The sequence below is a fragment of the Protopterus annectens genome, chromosome 5.part0, assembly GCF_019279795.1.
Source record: "Protopterus annectens isolate FY-2018-M chromosome 5.part0, PAN1.0, whole genome shotgun sequence".
NCBI lineage: Eukaryota > Metazoa > Chordata > Ceratodontiformes > Protopteridae > Protopterus > Protopterus annectens.
Window position 1 is genome coordinate 955,792,789 of NC_056735.1, and position 17,783 is coordinate 955,810,571.

General features: G+C 39.2%; 1 protein-coding gene across 1 annotated transcript in view; it reads left to right on the plus strand.

Annotated features, from left to right (window-relative positions):
• ARHGAP20 (Rho GTPase activating protein 20) overlaps positions 1–17,783 on the plus strand; it is a 781,419-nt gene that overhangs the window by 394,693 nt on the left and 368,943 nt on the right. Inside the window, exon 3 of the mRNA XM_044072727.1 lies at positions 7,646–7,816. Within this exon, the coding sequence (XP_043928662.1) occupies positions 7,646–7,816 (171 nt within the window). The remainder of the gene's footprint in view (positions 1–7,645; positions 7,817–17,783) is intronic.

A 17,783-nucleotide genomic window follows, 5' to 3' on the forward strand; every position in this document is an offset into this window, starting at 1 on the left:
AATTCATACCTTTGATGTCCACCGACAACTCAGGTGCTATCATAACATAACAAAATCTTTCAAAACTTCCAATCATCTGTTCTTTCTTATGAAGGTAAGAAGAAGGGGGCAACTGGTGTCAAAGCAGACCATTTCCAAATTATCTCTGGCTATTACCTTTTGTTATTCCCACCAGAACAAAATTTTCCAAGCAGGGTCAAGACATAGTCTACTAGGAACGTGAATTCATCTATAAGGAAAGTGGATTAATCTATGGATTTTTGGAAAGGATTAGACTCTAGAAGTATTCAAGAAGCAAGAGCTTGGTCCTCTGTATATACTTTTACAAAGCACTACAAGCTAGATTCTTTCTTCAGGTCTAGGTCAGGCTTTTGCTAGGACCATTTTCCAGGGTCTTCTGGACCCTTCCCCAATCCCCTTCCACCTCCCTGTTGTTCTAAGCTATGGTAATCTACCATATAGATCAGGCTACTGCAGCAGTGATCAATAAGAAGAACATTGTACAGCTGGGTAAGTAAACTTCCCACAAGAGTTGATGCTTGAAGTATTACTTCCTCCTTCCACTACCCTTGTTTTTTGGTGCTATTTTATGCCAGGTTGTAGATATTGATTTTTTTTGTTTCCACCTATGTCTTATCAGGGCTTGGCCTCCCACTCTGTTGGCCTGAAAGCTCTGAAATGCATGGCGTCCAAACCTGTCTTTTTCAACATTTTTCAGCTTGTGCTAGCAAAGAAAGGTGCCCTGAAGCCTTGAAAAACTGGCCACGTGTTACATCCTATGCAGGATATGATCTCATATAGCTTAGGCTACTACTGCAGTGGTCATTTGAACATTGACTGCTATGGTAGGTTTACGTATACAGCTGCACTTTAATTTCTGTGTGCACATGTGCATCCATTAGAGTGGAGAAGATGCAGAAAATAACTAGTACAGCAAAGTGCATATGGTGGTCCCTAGCATTACTCTTCATGCCTTACAAGTATTAAGGACATGAACATTTAGGCATAACATTGCCATATTGAAACAAATTGACATTTTAAAACTGGAGAATGTTGTATATCACCAGCTTTTTTGGGTATGCTTTGACTTGTTTGTTTTTTGGGAGGAGCCAGGCAAGGTTTGTTGGCTTACACTTTCTTATCTCATTTTTGTTTCATTGTTTTCATTCTCGTTGAGTTCTAAAGCCGGATGACTTTCGTTGAGTGAAAGTACACATAATCAAGCTCTGCTTCATACGGTAAAGATGCACTAGTGCTGTTGTCTAATCATAAAAGAAGATGTGATACTCAGATGTCATCTTGTTCATCTGTTGGATCTGTGTGAAATTTAAAGCAAGGCTTTCATGTTGAAGCTGGGTTGGTTAACTTCTAGGAAGTCGGCATAACTGATGGAAAGGTGTTACAATCTAGAAATATTAGCTTCGAACACCAGGGGTGTGAGCAGTTACTGTTAGCAATGTTACTCTTAGTATTGGTTCGCCATTCTGCATGCAGCAGGCATTATGTTCTGTGCTTGCATGGCAGACACTGCCAGACAGCATGCTGGCATGCAGAGGCTGTATCCTATCAGTCCCCACCAAATAAAGTTATTGCATTCCAGATCTGATTAGTAGTTGTAATTTATGTTGCTAGAGTTTTATGATAAAAGTTTCAGGATATTGTGTGAATGAATCAACAGAGATTTAGGATACTGTATGAAGGAATCAGTAGAAACAGACAAACACACAGACACATAAAATATAGCTTGCTATCCAACTATCTTCGTAGACAGACAGACAGATTGATGGATAACTATCTAAGTTATATTGGAAAAAGGGAGTCTGTTTTTTGTTGCAGTCTGTTTTAAAACAAACACATTTTAAATGCAGTTTAGGACTGCTTGTATTAATTGAGACAGGTAAGACAGCGGTTCATTTTTATTGTACTCAGTCACCACAGAGCTTGCATTTTCCCAGCATGATATGCCATGAGCTGTTATTGTGTATTGACAAATGTGACTAAGCAAAACCAGTATAAAATGTTCTGATAACAGTTGTGCAACTGACTACCACTGTTTAGATCACTTATTTCAGACTTAACTAGGCCTCCTTAACACTACTGCTTAACATTCTGTCATCATTTCCCCGTCCCTCCTCCCATCAGCCTCACCGACAATGATACAATGGTAGCATCTTCTCATGATGAACAAATGATAAAATGCTTTGGTTCAAAATCACTGCTTAAAGGCAAACTTTTTTTCTATAGCAGCCATTTCTGTTTTAGTTGGGCTTGACATGACTTTCAAAAAAAAAAAATTATATATATATATATATATATATATATATATATATATATATATATATATATATATATATATATTTATTATTATACATCTTTAAATTTCTAGTCTCCCACCAGGCACAAGTGCTCTTCAGCAATTACATTCTGCTTGACGAGCACAGTCAAGCAAATCTGAACTAAACAAGGATATACATTTTGAGCCTCAAGAGCAGGAGCACACTCAAGCAAATCTGCAATCTGCGGCTACCACTCCACCCATAGAGTATAAGAAGGAATCAGTACTACAAACTATATAAGGATATACATTTTGAGCCTCAAGAGCAGGGTCAGTCCACCCAGGCATTCTACTTGTATGTTTTATGAAAGTGAAGCTATTACATTAGCAGTATTTCTTAGTAGTTCTCAGCTTGCTAATAAAACTGACTGTTGTAGCCTTGTGCCCCCCCCCCGCTAGTACAGTAATCCTAACTGTCAAATAGACAGTATACATTTAATTCACATCCCTGTGACTAAATTAACCATCAAGCAGACCTCTCAGTGCTTTCTGCTTTAGTTTGTATCACTTGGAGGCCCACCTGTTTATTCGCATCTCTATACATTCCCCTTCATTGCTAATGTATCTCCCTACTCTAATCTGCGCACAAACTGGTTACTAATCGGCAAGTCAACGCGAAGACACACTCCCAACCTTAATAAACTTTGCTGTCTCTTCTCTCCTTCACTTTACGGGTAGTTTGAATTATTACTTACCCCCTCTGAGGCCTTCACTGATTTCCACTGATTGCCTCTCTGGTTTCTTTGCATTCCACCTGGTTTACACCCCTTGTGCTATCTCCCTACCCCAATACAAAGTCTATATTAGAATCCTGCTGAGCATGGAGCCATCTTTAAATTTCTAGTCTTCCACCAGGACACAAGTGCTCTTCAACAATTACATTCTGCTTGCCGGTAAGCCATTAGACCTCAGGAATTTGTTTAAAGTGTTCAGATTTGTAAAGTAATACTTATTTTTTTTTCTTGTCTTGGTTGGCTCTGCCCCTCTCCGTTTGCCCTCGCTAACGCTCGGGCTCTCTTCGCTCCCCTGCCCTGGCCCCTATTACTTCCCGCTCCCACTACCTCTACATTTATAGTAATCACACCCACAGCTCACCCTCACATCACCTCCACCAATCACAGCTCCTCAAGTCATATCACATTATACTACACCAACTTGCTCCACACAAAATACAACCAATCACTCTCATTCCCACTAGGCATTTTTTACATCACCCACACTACTTCCCCATCCACATATAGTGAAACCCTATAATTCCTATTCAGACCCCCCACGTAGAAACAACTTAAACTTTATAACCATGACTATCACACAACGAAGTCTAGTCTGTTTTCTCATAATTCTTTACAACACCACAAGTTATCACTCTAACAATATCCCTAAACTTAGTAGCACAACACTACATTATGCACTCTCGTATACAGACACCACAAATTATAATAATATCTGCCCACAGGTATTCAAGAACTACAATACGGACCAATTCAGAACTAAACACATATGCTCTCATTCCTACTCCAAAAAAACACAATACTTTCTCACACTCCTCACCAAACTCCAACATCTATATAACCATTTTAACTCCAGGCTCACCATAAGCGGGGATATCCACCCCAACCCAGGCCCAAATCCATCCTGTCAAACACAAATGTCAGAACATACCCCCACTTTCTTCATCCCTGGGCAAATCAACAACAGCAGCAAAACCAACCATCTTTTAATGCTAAATTTTAATATTAGAAGTATCAAAAATAAAATACCTAAACTCCAGGCCACAATAGCACACTACTCCCCAGACATAGTTGCTTTAACAGAAACCTGGCTAAATAAAAACATAGCTAACTCAGAAGTTCTCCCTACAATTACATTCTGCTTGACATCCTTCTTATACTGTATGGGTGGAGTGGTAGCCGCAGATTGCAGATTTGCTTGAGTGTGCTCCTGCTCTTGAAGCTACAATATCATTAGACAAGACAGACCACTTCGTAAAGGGAGTGGAACTGCCTTACTGCACAAGTCCAACTTAACTGTCCGTCAATTACCAAACTCCTATCCCTCCCATAATAATTGGGACATACTTATCTCACAACTTCAACTTCACCCTAAAAAGGTCATCACCACAATTGTGATCTATATTCCACCTGGTAATACACCTGCTAACCTTGAAGACTTCTTATCCTGGTGTTCTTCCACATACTCACAAGAAACCCTTATTCTGGGGGACTTCAATCTTGATTGGTTCACCTGTATATCAGAACCACCAAGTAATCTAATAAATCTCCATGGCTACCAGCAGCTAGTTCAAATTCCAACTAGATGTGATAAAAAATCTAAAAGGGAATCCATCCTTGATTGGGTCCTAACTAACAACCCCACATTGTACCCTCACACAGGCAGGCTCCCAGACACCTTAAGTGACCACAATAATATACCTTATACGTAGTAGAACAAGCATATGCAAAACCATTAACTATATATCCACAAGAAACACACAAAAAATATCTCCTGACGTCCTCAACACTTTACTCTGTAACTGTGACTGGACCCCCCTAAAAACCCTCCCACTTGACCAGGCTGTAGCATATTTCAACAAAATATTACTACAACACCTAGACACTGTCGCTCCATTGCACAAAATCAAGGTTAGAACCTCTACAAACCCCTGGCTCAGTAAAGAAACAAAACAAATCCTCAAGTCCAGAGACACTGTCTGGTTTTACTATCAAAAAAACAAAGAAACACAAAGCCTAACTAAGTACCAAGAACTGCGCAATCGTGCAAAAAAATGCATTAGGCTGGACAAAAAATCCTACTACACAACATTACAAACTAAATACCAACACAACCTGCAAAAATTTTGGAAAAATGTAAACCAGCTACTAAAATCCACCCAAAAGGCTACCCCCAAACCAACCACCCCTGACACTAAATTTCCCATCGAAACACAATTCAACTCCCACTTTGTGAACTCAATTCTATCCTTAGTATCACAGGACAGTTCCTTCCTCACTATCCCCCCCAACACAAATGACACTAATACAAGATTTACCCGCAAAACAGTTTCCACCACTTCAGTCAAAAGCATGCTCTCCAAACTAAAAACCTCATCAACAGCAGCCGACCTACTCCCCAGCTATTTCTTTAAACCCACAGTAGATGCTATTGCTATCCCAGTCTTCACGCTCATAAACAGATCAATTGTTGAAAGCTATGTGCCCAAACTCTGGAAAATATCCTATGTTACACCCATACATAAAGGCGAGACCTCCACTGAACTTAATAACTTCAGACCCATTGCTTTACTCTCCCCCCTGGCCAAAATCCTAGAAAAATGCGTCCATATCCAGATGCTAAACTATCTCCTAGACAGCAACATCCTGTCACGTACTCAGCATGGTTTCAGACCTGCCCATAGTACCACTACAGCTCTCCTTTGCTTCACAGACACAGTAAACCATCTCAAAAATGAAGGCCTACAAGTGTCAACTCTTTTTTTGGATATGTCCAAAGCATTTGACACAGTCTCACACCAAATCCTGCTAAACAAACTAAACCAATGTCATCTATCAAATTTCACTCTTACCTGGTTCCAAAGCTACTTAACTGACAGATACCAAGCTGTGAAATGGGAAATTTTTCTCTCTCCTCAGCTGCCCATAACTATAGGAGTCCCACAGGGTTCTATCTTAGGACCACTACTATTCACAGTTTTCACAAATGACCTCCATACCTCCACACAGCATGCATCTATAATTCAGTATGCAGATGACACTACCTTAATCTGTGCTGCACAAAACATTCCCACCCTCCTGCAAACAACTCAACTAGCATTCTCTGACATTGAAAACTACCTTACCAAAGCCCAACTTATCCTCAATCCAAAGAAAACTCAACTTATGATTTTAACCAGTTCTAACAAAAACACTAACAGTCAAGTCACTATCTACTCCACAAATGCTACTCAAATTGCTCCAGTGGCACAGGCTAAGCTATTGGGAATAACCATAGACTCCCACCTAAAATTTGATAGTCATCTCAACTTAACTATTAAAAAAGTACATGCCAAACTGGGGTCACTCTACTGTATCAAACCATTTCTTACCAACAACACAAGATCAGCCATTTCTTGCTCCCAACTTCTATCCACCCTACTCTATGCATCTCCCATTCTGACTAATCTCAACAAAACTGAACTAAGCAAAATGGAGCCTGCTATAACTGAATTACCCACTTTGCTGCAAATTGCTCATATAGAACTCATCACTGTACTGCTTTGAGACAGCTCCACTGGCTTGAACTGCCCAACCTCCTAACCTACAATCAGCTCTGCTTCTGTCATTCTATCTGTTATCTCCCCAATAAGTGTCCTGCCCTCAAAAACCTAATACAACATCACTCAGCCAAAAGGCCTCTTAGATCATCAAGCAAACTACTACTAGAAGTCACCAACAACTGCAATAGCTTTGGAGATGCACTCAGTGGCTAAAAATGGAACTCTGTCCCTACTAGCATTCAAAACATATCATCCAAAGCCTCCTTTAAACACCTCATCAGGCAACATCTCAAGCAAAGTTGGCAGTGCCATGATTGCTCCCCAGGCTAGTGAAAGCGGATAACATATACATACTAAATCTAGAGCACTTGATAATAATTTTCAATCTTACTCACAAACACTGGCTAATCTACAATGTATGTACTGTACCTGTGTACTATGTATGTATTCTACCTATGTTCCAAATTTCAGCTGTACACCACAAATCTATTAATTACCTTTATTTTTAAAATTAATATTTTTTGTTTGTTCTCTCCACTGTAACTGTTTATGTGCCGCATACCACTGTAAAAACATGTCTCTTGTAATTTGTGTGTATACTGATCATGTCTAAATAACTAAATGTGTCTGTATTTTTTCTTTGTGGAGATTTTCTCCCTGGGCCTCTGCTGAAAAAGGGCCTTTTCGGCTCAGTCAGACACCCCCGGTTAACAAATGTAAAATAAATAAATAAATAAAATTATTATTATTATTAGTGGATAACTTAGTCAAAGGACTGGGAGGTGTTTTCATACCAGAACTTTTGCATTCTGCTGAATGTTTAAACCTGACTACAGCAAGACCTTCAGGGCTTCAGTGCTTTAATACAATATACTGTGGTTGTTTCTTATCACTGGAGACTGCTATTTCTGATGTATGTGTGTAAAAAGTATGATTAATGGTAGTTATTCTTTTAAATAAACACCTAATGCATGTTTAAAATAATAGTGCATGAGTATCATGATATGATGAAACAATATTTATTTTTCTCATTGCAGAGAAGCCTGCCTGTCACCCATTAGTCCAGAGTCATGCCCCCTTGTCCAGTCATTCATTTGTCAAACCAGGGAATTCATTATGGCGGACTATGTACAACTCAGGATGGGATTACAAACGCAAGAACGACACCTCTTCCTTTTCAGTGATCTTCTAGTCATTGCCAAATCAAAGTAAGATTCCACAATTATATTAGAAAAGAACAAATGATACCTGTATAGATTTTAGAGTTTCACAAATAGCCTAACTACAGTCCCTTATGAACACTTCAGAAAGTGAAGACCTGTGTTTTCGCTGTTTATGTTATAATGTTTTAATTGCTTATTCTATATAAATAAATAGAAAGACAAATGCTCTGCACAGAATGCACTATATATTAAAGATATTTGCATTAAATGTTGTGTTGTTTTCTGATATACTGTTAAAAGCCAATTTTCCTAATAAAACCTGGGAAAAGTATCAACTGGACTTTTGCATATGGTGTGAATATGTGTATTACCATACTGTACTTCAAACATAAAACTTCATAGTAGAGGTAGAGAAAACCAAAGCATGAGCCCTTTGCTTTAGGTATTGACATTATAAAGCATGGACTATTTGTAAGACTTTTAATTAACAAGGTTATTCTAGTTGTTTTTGCTTTTCATTTTATTTATTAATAAATATCTTTTTACGGCAATTTTCATTTCTCTGCTGTCTGCTAGACTGACCAGCAAGACTGAATTCTTGAAGGCAACCTGTCATACAAGTTGCAACTTCTTATATTGCAACAAGGTTGAATTAGGTTTAGTAAGTCAGTGTGAATAATATTCAGTTGAAATTGTTTGCACAGAATCTGCAAAGTTAAAAAAATACAATCTCTATTATTTTCAGCAGGGTCTAGTATTTCCTTCCAAATTTCCTAAGCCCACTACAAAACATTTTCTCAGAAAAACAAAGAGCAATAAGGACAGTGTTTGCATTTATGATAGCTTTAATGGAACGACACATTCCATTTATATTATAGGTTATCATGGCCTGAAACGTAGAGGCCTTTGTAAGGGCACTTATTGCAACATATCTTGCATTCTTGTTATGACCTTATCCTGCACCATACTACAGGACTGGAGGCTTCTAGAACACCTGCTACACAAATAAATGATAGCTCTCCCTAATACAATACATTACTCATTGTTGCAGTGTACAAACCTAGTCATATTAAGTGTTTTGTCTTTTATTATATGATCTAGCATATCTAAGAGGTGTAATTAAGTTTATTGAAATTCTGCATCAAGGCAATTGATCAGACAGATGTCTTGTCACTGGGAAAGGTTACGTTTTGTACTCTTCAGGCAAATTATAACAGAAGACGTGTATGAAAGAAATGCTTATCGTTTTCATTGAACCAGCAATAATTGCAAATCAGATGTGCCGAATGTCCATATCCAAATATCAAACCCTAGCCTAACATATAATAATTTAATAACAAAGGTCATTGAGTTGATGACAAATTCTGTTGGCAACAATGAGCAAAGAAAGAAACACTGTTTTCTGCTGCATTCAGACATTTTTTCTTAACCATTAATCACTGTTATTATTAGTTATATACTGGGCAGCAAGAAACGAAAAAAATGGCCAGCTGTATTTTATCACTGTAATGTCATTTCACCAGCTGAAAAATAAAATCGTTGCATCTTTTTTCCCATTCTAAAATCTTTGAGCTTGTAAGCAGTGTCAATAACATACAAAAAGGTGTTCTTTATCACATGACTTTATCTTACTTTGGATGCATATGATGATATCAGGTTTTGTAGGTTCCTACAACAGAAATAAATTCATTATTGTGCCATTGTCTGATTATACAGTTATTGTGCAAATTCAGGTGAGTTCTTTTGTTAGTAAATCATAAATGCACTGACGACAATTAAATGAGTGCAAAAGGGTGTGCATGGAACATTTCCACCACATGGCCATCGGAGTAATGTGAGACACATAACCAGTGGAGTCATGTGAGGCACTCTGGGAATGCCTAAACACATTTTAGGTCTCCAGCTTTGGTTTAGAAGGCATACCTACACTTTATTGGGGTAAAACTGCTTGAACATCAGTAGCACTTTGAGAAAAAAAAAAAAAACGACAAATGGCGTAATACTGAAAACTGTTTCCCACAGGAAATCATTGCCATTGTGATTTCTAAGTCTGCGCTGGTAATGATTCACTTGTTTTGGGAGAGTTCTCCCTTTTAGTTAGTGTGACCATGAAATCAGTATATAAAAGTTTAGGAGGTGGAGGACTTACCCCACTGCAAAAATCAAGTAAAATCTTTTTGCCCTTTTGTTTTCTGGGTGCTTGTTTTTGTTTTTTTTTTTTTGTTTTGTTTTTTCATACTTTCAGCTTGTTAGCTTTCAGGAAGTCAGTGTTTCTTAGCAGAATCAGTTTGGAATTACCTGATGTTTTTTTCCGTGGAAAGCATTGTTTTACATCAGAAGTGAATAAAAATGTGTATAGTTTAACCAATTTAACTTATTTGTTAGGCAGCCATAGTTGACACCTAAAAACATATGTATTCATATCTCTGTGTCTACATAAACCACAGCAAAAGTCATTATTTTTATTAAAAATGAGCCATTCTTTTTTAGCAATAAGACATACAGCTATGTTGTTTTGTGTTTAGTAACGGTGTAAATTAAACTACACAAAACAGCAAATTACCATTCAAAAAAGTTCTTTGCAGGATTATAACTCATAATCCACTGCAAACTCAACAAACAGCCTTACTGTACAATAATCATTTCCAACTTCCAATGAAAAAGCTTCATGTTATTTCACTCATTAAGTAAAAATATCTCTCAGCAATTTAAATATTAGAAAAACCCACAATTTAAAATGAAACTGCATATCTAAAATGTCTCCGGAAGTCAGCAGCTACTTTACACAGGTGCAGAGATACTGTAACTTAGAGGATTTCATGTTTTTCTGGAGGGGTGTTATGTTTTGTTTTTTGAGGTGTAAAGGTTGCTAACATCCACGTTTTTATTTCATGAGGGCAATAATTCTCAACATGCCTCACTTAACAAAAAAGAAGGAAGGAAGGATAAAGAACCTGCAGCAAAAATAAATTAACTTCACTTGAAGCATTACATTTCCTTAACAAATGAAGCTTAATAAATTATAAGTCATGTTATGGATGGTAAGAGTTTTAACATATTGGTGGACAAAGCTTGAACTCTTGAGCTTTAACTGCCCAAGCTTCAACTCTCTGACGATCTGAGTTCCTCCATAAGAAATCACTGTCAGTGAGTTGTGCTGGAAGTGACTCCATTTCTGGAGGAATTTGCTGTTTGTTCAAGTTGGTGTGACTGTGGAGATGGTATGTGTAAGTTCAGGTGTACATTGGGGGATGCAGGGGGGTTTACCACCCTGCAAAACACTTGAAAAACTGTTTTTCAGGAATACATTTTTGGTGAATGCAGTTTCAGGATTCCAATCCTCGGTGCATTCACTTTTGTCTACTCATAGTGAAACCTAGTAAGAGCTATAGATGAAAATCCATTGATGGCACAGTATTTATTATCTTTTGAGTTAAAAAATAGTTTTGCTAAACATAGTAACAGACCTGCTTTGAGCTTTAGATGAACTTAGAAGTTACATTGTGACTCCTCTCTAATAATCTGAAAATACATAAACAGACCATTTACCTTAAAAGCTTGAAAAGGTCTATCTTGTTCAAACTTTGGGGAATTTACCAGTGACCCTACACTCATAAAAGAAAAGCACGAGGGTTTTAGTGCATAAATGGTCCACCAGAAGATACATGGTTTGTCCTTGGAAGTGTCCACTAAGCCTATAGATCATCTTCTTCTTTAAGATTATCCACCTAGGCTTATGTTTCTCACACTGCATTATTACTAAGATATTTCAATAAAATGATGAAAACTGAAGTCACTGTATGGTAACAAGGATTTATCATGCTCTCCCTTCTTATATTAAATTAGTATAGCAGAAGCTCTCCTGATGTAGCCAACATTAAAGATATCAAAGACACATTTCGGATAACATTGCCTTCTGTTGTAATACTTGTCTAGTAAAAATATTAGTGAATTGGCTACTGAGTGGTGCACAGCTACAGTTATCCCACTCCACAAGGGGGATCTACCTTGGATCCCAGGAACTACCATCCCATCAGTCTGATGAGCCTGGTCTTCAAGGGCATGGAACGCATTATCAAGGAACTTATAAACAAAGACAGTGGCAACATTCAAACACTGGACCCCACCCAGTTTGGGTTTGTGAAGGGCCGATCTTGTCTCCTGAACCTGATTGACTTCTTCAAATCAGTCTCCAGAGCTGTGGACGAGGGTAAGGCAGTCCCCACATCCTATCTGGACCTCGCCAAGGCCTTCAACACCATCCCCCACTCTGGAATAATAGATAAACTTAATAAGCTGGGCATAAATCCCTACATCACTCAATGGGTTGCCAACTGGCTTACTGATAGAACCCAGACTGTAAAAGTAGCCGACTCCAAATCCAGTTCCAGACAGTTGACAAGTGGAGCACCTCAGGGTTCAGTTCTGGGACAGGTCTTGTTTGGCATCTACTTCTCTGAAGTACAGGCCAACACTAAGGGACGATTCTTTTAGTGAGGTATTTCTGTGGCCTTTCCAGCTGTTGCAGATGTCTTGTGAGGTACATACCAAACGGGGCATTGTACTCTATAATTGGACTAATTAGGGATAAGTACAGTGGGACAATGACATCCTTTTTTCTGGATGAAAAGCCCTTAGTGATGAGGTGTGCCACATAGAAGGATTTCCTGACTGTTGTGCGATGTGGTTATCAAAGGTGAGACCACTGTCCACCTGTGTCCCTAAGCCTCTCATCACACTTTCGATGTTTAGTGTACTGCCACCTATGTGGTAATTCATGGGTACATGTTTTTTTTCCAAAGGGGAAAAGTATACATTTCTTGGCATTAAGTTTGAGCCCATGGCTCTGGCACCAGACATATGTTTCTGTAAGGCCCTTTTGTAGAATATCCACATCATTTGGGGATTCAATAATGGCTCCCAGTTTGCAGTCATCTGCGAACTTTGTTAGTAAGAGTCCCTTAGTGTTGGCCTGTACTTCAGAGAAGTAGATGCCAAGCAAGAGTGGTCACAGGACTGAACCCTGAGGTACTCCACTTGTCACTTGTCTAGAGCTGGATTTGGAGTCGGCTACTTTTACAGTCTGGGTTCTGTCAGTAAGCCAGTTGGCAACCCAACGAGTGACATAGGGATTTATTCCCAGCTTAGTAAGTTTATCTATGATTCCAGAGTCGGGGATGGTGTTGAAGGCCTTGGCGAGGTCTAGATAGGCTGTGTGGACTGCCTTACCCTCATCCACAGCTCTGGAGACTGATTTGAAGAAATCAATCGGGTTCAAGAGACAAGATCGGCTCTTCACAAATGCAAACTGGGTGGGGTCCAGTGTTTGAAGGTTGTCAGTCTCTTTGTTTATAAGTTCCATGATAATGCGTTCCATGCCCTTGCAAATCTGGCTCGTCAGACCGATGGGACAGTAGTTCCTGGGATCCAAGGTGGATCCCCCCTTGTAGAGTGGGATAACTGTAGCTGTGCACCACTCAGTGGGCACGAAGCCTGAGGTGAGGCTATGGTTAAACATGACACTTAAGTGAGGTGCCAGTTCATTTTGTAGTCCATGTAGTACATAGCCCGGGATGTCATCTGGTCCCATGGATGATGTATTCTTAGCTTTGGAGAGTGCGGGTTCTACCTGTGTAGCTGTGATTACCGGAATTTGGCAATCTTTTGGTATTGAGAAGGGCCCTTTAGGGGGTGAGGGGGGGATGACGTTGGCACTAAATAGATTTGCCAGGATATTAGCAATATCCTTGGGATCCGTATATTTAATGCCATTCTGTTGTAACTCAGAGCATATAACTATAGAATGCCATGTGGTTGTCTTTGGAATCTTTGGCAATTTTATTTTCGTAACTAGCTTTTGAGGATTTTGTGAGTGATCTCAGCTTCTTACTGAGGCTGGTGAGGGAGTTTTTGGCATCCTGGGATTTTCTTCTATTCTGCAACAGTTTCTTCCTTCTGTTGTATAGTTGGTTTCTAGCAGGGGACCACCAGATTGGCTTCCTTTTTTTGGAGGAGAGCATCTTGGTTCTATTTGGGATGGCACGATTTATGCATGAGTGGATGTGCTTGTACAGTGCCTTAGTGTAGGATTCAGCAGTCAAACTTTCAGATCCCGTCTGCATGGGTGTCATGAAGTTTGTCACTTCTGACTTCAGTAGCATGAAGTTGGCTTTGGATAAGTTTTTATGGAGGTTTCCTTACTGGGGGGTGGGGGTGGGATGTGGATGTCAAGGGTGATTTGCTTATGGTCAGACCTGACCAATGAGGGGGTGACCACTTGTGTGGAGCATCTATCTCCCATGTTGGTAATGACCAGGTCTAGGATATTGGAGCCCCTGGTGGGACAATGGATTAGTTGATCCAGGGCATTGGAATTTATGAATTCCAAGAACCATTGGGAAAAGGTGTTGGTACCTGAGTAGTTTTCCCAGTTAATGGCAGGGTAGTTGAAATCACCCAGTATTAGTGCGTTTGGTTGTATCTTAATATTTTCCAGTATGTTTAGAAAGGTGTAGTGAGAATCTTGGGGCATGGTGGGGGATCAGTAGCAAGCTACAGTTTGGATTGCAGTCTTACCTAGTGTTAGTTGCACCTGGAGAATTTCAGATGCATTGTGTTGGGCAACTAGCCTGGAGTTGTGAATATCCTTGGTGAATATGGACACTCCTTCACCTTTAGTGTTTCGGTCTTGGTTTTGTGACCTAAAAGTGTGGTAAGAGTTGTAGCCTGGTATTGCAGGGATGCTCTCTGGAGCCTTGAACCAGGTCTCAGTTAATGCATAGATATCAATGTTCTCCATTTTTAGGAGTGCCTTGAGAGAGTGCATTTTGAGGTTTAAACTTCTAGCATTGAGTAGCATTACCTTCAAATTTTGCATGCTTGTATCTGTTACAGTGGTGGTTTTGTCCTTTGAACCTTGCCTAAAAAATGCACTATAGGGGTGGCAAGCACTTTAGCCAGTAACCTGAATCCCAGGGGTGACAGGTGCAGACCATCTCTGGCAAAGCATCGTGGTTTGTCGATCATGTCTTCCCAGGCAGACAGATACAGGATCCCCTTTGAATGACACCAGAAGCTTAGCCATTTGTTGAAGTCAATCATTTTGTCCTTATACTTTGGTATCATTCTGGGTGAAGGCAGGATGCTACTCATGGCTAGGGTCATACCTGCCTGGGCCACATGATCCGAGAGCTCTTCCATGTCTCTTTTCATGTAGTCCAGGGAGGTACGTCTCAAGTCATTCATTCCAATATAGACAATGACAGAGTTGTAGTTGTACTTGTTGTGGAGTGCCTTGAGTGCATGCATTATGTGGCGGATCCTGGCACCCGACAGGCAGCTGACTGTAATTTTCTCCTTGTTCAGCCTGGTGAGTGGGACATCAGTGTGCCTGACTATAGAGTCACCTATGACTAAAGTGCTGAGTACATTGTCTTGCCTTAGAGGCTGTTGTTGGGTGGCACACTGGTGTTGTGAGCTATGTGTCACTTTGGTTGTGACTGGTGTTTGTTTGTGTTTTAGCTTCGGAGATCCTTGTTGCTTGTTGCATAGGTTAGCCCTTATGTTGTATTTTACTTTTACAGTGATCTCTACTTTAAAATGTATTTCCATGGGGAGTATTTCACCCATTCAGCCTCAATTTAACCACTGATTCAGTGGAAGACTGTATAAGTACTTTTATAATATTCTCTTAAAATTCCTGTCAGGACCCATGCACTGTTTTACCTACTCTGTATTTACATAACTCATTTAAGTACATTTATTACTGTGCTATACATGTTGGGGAGTATGGACAGATTTCATAAATAAGTATTTCAGATTATCTATGTCTTGAGAGAAATTTGCAGCTATGCTGGTGTTGCATGAAATTCGTGTAACATATAGCTTTATAACAGCAAGTATGTTACAGTGGGAGACAGAATAAATTATCCCTTGCTGGCTGTTAACTGAAGACATATGCAATGGAAGTTGGCACTATGCTGTCTCTTGAATGATTTATAGCCACTGTTTATCCTGCATATCTTCAAGCTTGGCCTGCCTTCCTTTGGTGACATCTATGGCCTTCATCACCCTACAGTTGATGTAAAGTGCTCTGTCTCTCTCTATTCTGAAAGCTTATACTTAGCTTTATTATAATGGTCAGTGGACTCCAGCTTTAATTGTCATCTGAACAATGTGGGTCACCATTAATTTGACTTTTATGAAATGCAGGACAAAACAACAGACATACTTATTTAATGCAAGCCTCATTTCAGTATGAGGAATTTTAAAGCAATGTATTTAAATTCTGTGTATTCATTAACATTTGTGCTTTCCAACCTATTTATGGTTGCTCGTCTTGCTGTGGGAAGTACAACGAGACAAACATAGTGCTTTCTTTTCATATTCTGTGTTTCCCTGTGTCTGTAAATAATTTTGGCAGGCACTGTGGTTTCTTTCTGTAAAGCAAACCACCAGAAAATGGATCATCTCCCAATTATCTGCAATTGTGCATGCCATGTGTCAGTGTGCCAAGTAGTTACTTGTTTGATTTTTATTGACTTAACTAAGGTTGTTTTTTATTGACAATCAACGATTTATAACTTAATAAGAGCTTTCAAGCTTACAATTTGGAGTTGTAGGTTTGCAAATGTTTACAAATGTGAATTGAAAATCAGATATCTTTACTTGTCATTACGGCATAGACTTTGCAGTGTTATTTGCCTGTAATTTCATTGGTTGTGAATCTGTTGCTGCAGCTTAATGCTAGGAGTCTAAACAAGAAACTGCACTCCTTGGAAGAACTACCCACTTTGGAAGATGCTAATTTCTGTGCAGTCACAGAGACATGGTTCAAAGGCATGGAAAGCACCCCAGCTTTGCACGGCTTCAATGCCTTCTATAAGTTCAGACCACAAACTGAGCATGAAAGAACCAAAGGAGGAGGTGTATCCATCTTCATTAAGGATAAGTACACCTATAGAGTGGTCAAACAGTATGACTCTCTTGAACTAGTCCATGTCCAATTAACTATAGGCAAAGACCCCTACCACATCATAGCTAGCTCTAAGTTCCCCACCATGAAACAGAAGAGGCATACCGCATACCTGGACTTACTGGACTCACTTTCCATGAAGGCCAACATCTTACTCGTTGGTGATTTTAATTGTCCTACCATCGACTGGAAAATATACATGACCACAAATATACTGTCTCAGAGGTTCTTGGACGTTGTCAATGCAAATGCTCTGGAGCAGTTAGTCAGCACACCCACAAAAAGCTCAAATGTCTCGGACATAGTACTCACTGACATGGGAGAATGTTGCACCTGACCCCCCACCCCCCTGTGTGATGTCCTCCCTGGTAAGATCAGACGATAAATCAGTCTCGTTTCATGTAATTCTAACACCAGAGGCACCCAGCAAGCTCAAAACTGCTTACATTTTTCAGAGGCAAGCAGCCTCCTACTAAGTGATGGTATAAGAAGTTTCAAAGCAATCAAGTTGAAGTGGTGAAAATCAATACTCCAAAACCAAAAATCAATGTAGAAACGGAGAAACGGAAAATGTATATCTTTCTGGCCAACGTTTATTAACAAGACATGATGCACTCAGTAAAAATTGTTTCGCAGTACAGGTTCTAATATAAAACATCACATTTGTTAAAAACCTCTATAAGTTCCTTATGAAAGAAGGAACCTGGTACAACGTTGTTTGGATACTTATATACACGCAGCCCTTTGGGCACAATTTCCTTTAAAATACATTCTGTTAGATAAGTATTTTCAATATTTAAAATTCTGTGTTTGTTCATTAACTTAGAAAGGGAGTTTAGATTCTCCCTATATGTGTTGTTGTTAATTTGCACACTTTTTTCCCTTAATTTCTTTAAAATACTCCCCTTTGAAGAAGATAAAACTGTAATCTAAAACCAGAGCCATTAAATCATTAATTAAGTTTATCTTATCACTGTCAAATAATGTGTGTCTGATGAGGCTGTTATAAAAATATTGAAGTCAATCACATCTATGGTC